Raw genomic sequence first — 7,156 nt, 5'->3', positions numbered from 1 at the left:
ACGGAGCTCAGACATACCTTTTTGGGACCTACATCAAGTCTCTCAGCACACATTAGCCTTCTCAATTTCTTAGCAGAAACAATTCTATTGCTATGTTGGATACCAATAAAATATCTTACAAAAAAAAAAATTACAAGATTTTGTGTTTTTAGGGGATTGTTTTTTTTTTGTTTTTTTCAAAAGATGCATGATATTTTTGTTTAGTAGTCTTGTTGCCGTGTAGCTCGTAGGGACATAGACCGCAAGGCTGCCATGTCATCAGCAGGGAGCTTTGTTATTGGGCGAGTGATGCAACACCTTCTTCCCCGGATCCTTTGTGTCGCGGTACATGCTGGACCTTCACCTAGAAACCATACTATAGTCATCACCGTTGATTTCCAATCCCATCAAAACAATCAAACAATCACAACCATCATTTTATTCCTATTTCCCATGTTTGCATCACCATTCACCACATAACAATACCGCGTTTTCTCTTCGTCCTTTTTCTTTTTCCTTCTCAAGGAAGGAAACTGGAAACATTAACATCCCCGTAAATATATAAACTATACAATCGTCATTATTTCTGCAATATAGATTAGTAAAATTCCTACCTTTCTCTCTCCCCTGCTTCAACATTATGCATAATCATCGATAATCTTTTAGACTTTTCTTTTCCTTTCATTTTTGTATAAATTTTTTTATTTGATTTCGAAAGTAGGGTTTGAATTCGAATGGAGTTGAATGAAATCGACTGGGAACATATGTTCGAAGAAGATGGATTTGATATCTTCAAAGACGTTTCAACATCTTTGGAAGAAGAAAATACTGGAACTGCAATCAACACCGTTGATTCATGGATCGAGGAATTGCTGATGAACGGCGATGAAGAAGCAGGAGTAGGAGTAGAATTGGGTAATGATTTTATGTGGTCTGATCTACTTCTCGATTCCCCTTTGGAGGATCGTCAGCCGTCTGATGAACGGGAATCGTTGGAGGATAAGAGTTCGCCTAGTTGCTCCAATTCTGAGGTTAATGTTAAGATTACTAGTAATTATAATAATGATAATAGTGGTGAAGATATCCCCAATTTTGAATCGAATAATAAGTCTGAGGATGATGTTTTGGAGCTTGATGATACTGATAGTGATCCCCTATCTAAGAAACGTAAAAGGTATACCTCAATACTCAATATTCACCCTTTTTTGTGTTTCTTCTATGCATTTCAGCTATCTTCTATGCATTTCAACTATATGCACGATCTCATCTTATTTACTCATGGTCTTATGCTCTCTATAAGTCATAAAAAACGAGTATTTGAGCCCGACCCGGATGGTAATTTTTTTCTGAACTTGATGTGCAATTTTTGCCATTCACATTAAAATATAAGGTAGTTTCTCGAAAAAAAAGAGAGCATAAGTTAGTTGTGGACAACAATTCCTAAATTAAAATTGCTACTATAAACAAATTGAATAGACACAATGCACACATGTACACCTTAAGAATACAATAGTTTACGGTTTGTTTTGTACCTTTTAACCGATCATGGCGTGCATATTTTATGAACAAGAGAAACTCTCATTGCTTGATCATGGCTAAGTCCATTTATTTGCAAGTTCAAGGTTATATAATTCGATTGTAATTAATAAACAGAATATCCATCAAACAGTATCCATCACATGTATGTTAATACGAAATTAACGATCATCAAGTCATCACCAGCAACATGAAAAAACCAATGTAGACTATAACTCCTATTTTCTATTGTGTACAAGCCAATTGCCTACAAGATGAATAAAATTCCATATATTTACAGAAGTCTGAGGATTTTACCCACCCCTTTGGACACATAAACAACTAAGCATAAGACAGATTGATGGAGTGCAATATCAGTAGGAGTTGGAGAATTGATTTTGTATAAGCAAATACTTATTTTGAATTTGTTTTCTGGGAAGGAGCAATATGATTTGCCGCATTTATGGAAATGGCAGGATAAATTTTTATTCGATAAGAATTCTAAACTAAAATGGCAGGATATATTTTAGTTAAAAAAGAATCTAATTAACATAGCACAATTGACTGACTTTATATAATCTTGGAAAATAGACAATTGGTTGGATTGACGAGGTATTGAATTGGAAATTGATTTGATATTAATCTCATTTTGTTGTTTATTCCCTTACTCTGACTTTTTACTCCATTAAATTTTTGGCTTATTAGATCTGGGCTCCTAAAATTTCTGGGACTGGGCGGGAGCCCCTCTCGCCCATGCTCAGGACCGGGCCTTTAAACAATAAAAAGGAAGGGCCTTTGTCAATGATCTGATTTACAAGTAAGCATCTCCTTGTAAAATATGACACCAAATCCTTCTAGAGCAAACTTCTCTAAGGAGGACAACAAGTAGGAGAAACCTTTCTTCTTCGAAGGAGGTGAACATCAAAGTATCAAACTCTTCAAGTGTTGAGTTATAAAATAGACATAACCTTTTGTTTACAGTTTCGTGTTAATCATTGCATGTTGTTGTTAGATTACTACGGGTGACAAAACTTAACTACTAATCAATATGCACTCCTTATATAATCTACTAGAGATGGACTTTAATTTATTAAATAATTGAATGCTGTTTATGGTTTAGAGATCACTGCAACAATGAACGATTTGTAGATGGAGTAAGTATACCAAAAAGTTGAGAAACTTTTGTTTGTGAATACACTTTCTCCATTTTGAAATAAGTGAAACACTTCTCTCTTTTGTGTGAACTCTTTGTGAGAAGTGTTTCACTTATTTCAGAATAGAGAAAGTGTAACCTAGTTGGAATCTTATTAGGACACCAAATAGCCAAACTAGGAACATCAAAAAAAAGAACTGGATGGAGGGAATATATAATTTTGTTTGCTTTGACCTATACCTAAGGGGGTTAAGGTTACATGTTCTTATTGTAGAACTGATATCACCATGTGCTGAAGTAGTTAGTAGAATTTTGCGATGGTGAGTGTGTTTGCTCAATCAGTGGTACTGAGAAATTTTGCTTGATTGAAAGAAAGAAAGTCATTTTTTATGTGCGGTGATTGTGTTGTTCAGACAGCTGAGAAATAGAGATGCAGCAATGAGGTCAAGAGAGAGGAAAAAGATATACGTGAAGGATCTGGAGATGAAGAGCCGCTATATGGAAGCAGAGTGTAGGAGATTGGGGAGGTTGCTTCAGTGTTGTTATGCCGAGAATCAGATGTTGCGCATTTCCTTGGGCAGTGCATATGGTGCTTCCGTGGCCAAGCCGGAGTCTGCCGTGCTCTTGTTGGGTATGAGTTTCTCATCCTGTTTTAAATTGTTTTGTTTATTAGGAGTACTATCTTTTGGCTCGATCGAGATCATGTTCTTGCAACCTGTGGCTGTGATATTAGAAAGTTGTGGCCACTGGCCCGCCTTGTTAATCTTTAGAATACGATGAATTTAGCAGTTGAAGCGTGTTTGGTTGGATTGCGTTATTTCTGTGAGTGAGGATATGGAAATATATGTATCATTCCAGAGCAATGCTGTAGATTTTTGTGAGTTACTAGTCTCCTCTTCCTGCTTTTGTTGCATGCTTAAATCCTTTCACTGTTGTGTGGCCTTAATTGAAGGACCTTTATTCATACATCTGTATCCTATCTTCGTCTGAAACATGGTTTCTTCATAGGCCATAGCGATGTCACACAGGCCCCGTAACTGATTTTAATATTACTAGCTATACTTCATATATATAATACATGATCTTCATTGTTGGTGTTGTACTACTGTTTTTGAAATGTTTTTCATATAATATCGCTTCAAAAGCCCTATCTGTCTCCAGTTATAGTTTCTCCATCGTAATTGAGCTGGCCCTCATAGTCTGTGTGTGGGGGGAGTTAGGCATGCTTCATATCAAAATGGCATCTCTCTGAATGGTTTCTGCTGTGACTATTGAGATACCTTCATACTTGTCATCTTTTTGGCATTTCTATCTCACCTCTGAATCCTTTGCTTGACAGAATCCCTGCTGTTGGTTTCCCTGGTTTGGTTAATGGTCAACATGTGCCTGCTCCCTTTACCCAAAATGCCCCTGCTAAGTCAGGATGCAGTTCCACAAGGAAACGGGGAGAGAAAAGAACCGGAAAGCGCAGCAACAAACGGAAAACGAATGAAGGTCACTGAACTGTGGCTGTTATATTCTTTCATGAAGAGTAAGAGATGCAGAGGTTCAAGGATCAAGATGAAGTCTGTTATTGATCGTGGTCTGCTGTCCATATGATACCCTCTCTTTCCATCTCTTGGCTGTTTCCAACTTTGGTGAAAGTTGATGTTCAGCTTGAACTTATGCTCAGGAAGTAGGGAAAGGCTATGCTAATGGAAAGATAAACTTTGGTGATAGTCGATTTTTAGCTTGAACTTATGCTCAGGAAGTAGGGAGAGGCTATGCTAATAGAAAGATATTGTAGGCAGCAATGTCCTTCCCCCCCCCCCCCCAACCCCACCACCCCATCCCTCTGTTCCAGCAAAGTTTTATAACACTAACACTTTACGCTGGTGTATCTTTCAATCCTACCGTCTTTTGTATTTTATTCGCGCCTCCTCCCCTTTCCATCTTTTATGTTGCTTGCTCTATTGTGAAACTCAAGATGGATTTTACATTTTATAGGAATAAGAACTTGTGAAGTCATATTGGTCTAGAGGAGAGCTATATGATCATTATTGCAATTATAAATACGGTTTTTGCACCAAATATTTGTGATAAGTTCGATTGTTTGTTATATATATTCATTGTTTCAGAAATGTATTATATACCTTCGTCATTTGAAAAAATGTACAGAGTATCATTAATGACGAAGGAAAGGTAACCTATCAGTCATTAAAGATAATTAAGTTTATTATCTGTTTGAGTTTATAATTAAGTCCTAATTAATCTACCTTAGTTAGTTTTCATTATTTCTATTATATAGATGAAGGGGGAGGAAGATGGTGTCCCTTTTTAAAAAGTCTAATATATCCTTAATGAATCTAAATTATCATATATATTAAATAATTTTTTTCCTCCTACTTGCCATATATATTAAACAAGTTAATAATGGAATTGAATTTGAAATTTCAATTAAATATTAAATCAAGGAGAATGATTTTCTCTTTTTACCTATGTGTGAAAAACTCTATTAAAAGTTTAAAACGACAATATAATTTGATTGACACAATTAAAAGAAAAAATAAAAAAAATTGAATTTCGTATTAATAATTATACTCATTATATTTCAAAACCTAAATGTTGATTATTCTTCAATAATCTCTATTATGTAAATCAAAATCTTTTCAACGATTGAACCCAACATAAATTTTTCCACTTTATTTGGGCACAAACTTTCTTCTACTGTATATTTTTCTCTCTCGATAATATATTTGAATAATGATGAGCAAATAACTATAAAAAAAATCATTGATTCATTAATTTAAGAAAAATATAGTTAGAAAATTAATAGTAATTATGAATATATTTACAAATCAAATTTTTTGTAACATTGATTAATAACTAATTAAGAAAATCATAAAAGTTAACATTATACGCACGCATAGTGTGTAAAAAATGCTGGTATAAAAAGATTAAAAGTTCTCTCTTTTTTTTTTTTCTCCCTCCACCCAGATCATCACAACCGCCTAACCACTTTCTCCCTCCTTCCCACCCCCACCAACCGAAAACCACCCACCCCACCCCCACCTCTACCCCTCCCTACCCTTGAACCACCAACCATCGCAAATCCAGCAATAAAAGCCTGGTGTTGTTGCTCAGAATTTTAGAAAAACACGATCCTATCTTGTTGAAAGACTGAAAAAGAGAAAACATGAACAAAGGATCGGAATACAACCTCAAAGTACAAATCAAAAAAGATTGAGCCTTTTCGTGAAGAAATTCGAAGGTTTGTGATAGGCTGTCGTACACCTGTCAAAAATAATTCCTACAAAACCTTCTAACAATGTAGTAGGGTAAGTAGGGTCGAATCCACATAGAGATGGTCGCTTTAATATAGTTTCTAAGGTATGGAGAAACTAAACAAGATCACAAATATCTGAATTGAAGTCTAAACTAGTTAAACTAGGAAAATCAAACTAAAAAGGATCTAGGGTAATGGTTCACCATGTTTATAACTATAATCTATCAAAATATCATCAATAGTTCAATCAATCAGATATCTAGAGCACAGATTAATCCTTAGTCAGGCAGTAACACTCTCAAATCAACATATGCTAGTACGGTCGCTCAACATAATCAGATTTGCTAATTGTAGGTAAGCCTCTAAAGAGTACTATCTCTCGATCTATGACTCGATATTAACAATATTTAATCAAACAATTGATCAGGTTGCAAGATTAACAATAAAACACTAATTAATTAGAGAAATCAATAACTAATCAAACCACAAATAAATATCAATCAAATCATATGTTGAACCCTAGTTTTGATGATGACATAGAAACAAAGATACAAACTAAGTAGTGAAGTAATGAGTTATTTAAGTGTATGGTGTTTAAGGTATCAATGAAAGGAACTGGGAGAATACGAAGTCAAGGAAGAAGTCAAGAGAGGATTTCAAAGGCTAAGTAAAGAAGTTTCTATAAGTTGATACTGGAACAAGCATTGGATCAAGAAGAATAGAAGCTAGGCGTTTTATTTCTAGTTCCAATGTAAAGGAACAAAGTAAGAATGGTAAGGAACAGTGGCAGCTTTATTTGAGAATGAGATTTGTTCCTTTGTTAGGAACAAACTAAGTGGCACTAAACGAATATGTTAAAGGAACTTAGTAAATAAAAGGAACTAGACTTAGGCGTGCAAAAGTATAACGGTTAAAAGTGCAATTGAGTAAGTCATGCCTAAATTATAGAAAATTAGTTTTATCTAATTTCAAATGATAAAATCAGTTTAAAAAGAAAATCCGTTTGAGTAAAAGATTTTGTTTTTTGGAAAAAGGAAGAAAATAAATATCACTTTTTTATGAAAGAATTTGTTTAAAAGATATTATTTTCTTAAAGATTAAAAATTCAGTTTTAAAAGATAAAAACTGTTTTATAAAACTGATTTTCAGATAAAGCTCAAGGAACTCCTATTACTTAGGAGTAATGGCTAAAATATATCCACGTTTATTTTTAGATCATGGGATCATGGGACATGATGTGAAAC

The 7,156-nt window shown here is 34.5% G+C and overlaps 1 protein-coding gene across 1 annotated transcript; it reads left to right on the top strand.

The window, feature by feature from the left end:
* The first annotated feature begins 448 nt into the window (after positions 1 to 448).
* Positions 449 to 4,664, top strand: LOC104899269 (bZIP transcription factor 50). Its single transcript, XM_010686435.4, has 3 exons — positions 449 to 1,153; positions 3,061 to 3,278; positions 3,987 to 4,664. Exons 1-3 carry the CDS (start codon positions 714 to 716, stop codon positions 4,244 to 4,246), a joined length of 918 nt encoding a protein of 305 aa, XP_010684737.2. The 5' UTR covers positions 449 to 713; the 3' UTR covers positions 4,247 to 4,664.
* The last annotated feature ends 2,492 nt before the right edge of the window (positions 4,665 to 7,156 follow it).

Source organism: Beta vulgaris, chromosome 1 (genome assembly GCF_026745355.1).
Source record: "Beta vulgaris subsp. vulgaris cultivar EL10 chromosome 1, EL10.2, whole genome shotgun sequence".
Taxonomy (NCBI): domain Eukaryota; kingdom Viridiplantae; phylum Streptophyta; class Magnoliopsida; order Caryophyllales; family Amaranthaceae; genus Beta; species Beta vulgaris.
Note: the sequence above shows the minus strand (reverse complement) of the source record. Positions and strands in the feature narration are given on the sequence as shown.

Bases quoted from the DNA above. Each gene is read 5' to 3' on its own strand.
- LOC104899269 (XM_010686435.4), top strand. From the start codon at position 714: ATGGAGTTGAATGAAATCGACTGGGAACATATGTTCGAAGAAGATGGA. The intron at 1,154-3,060 runs GTATACCTCAAT...TGTGTTGTTCAG, and splicing joins CTATCTAAGAAACGTAAAAG to ACAGCTGAGAAATAGAGATG. The intron at 3,279-3,986 runs GTATGAGTTTCT...TTTGCTTGACAG, and splicing joins GTCTGCCGTGCTCTTGTTGG to AATCCCTGCTGTTGGTTTCC.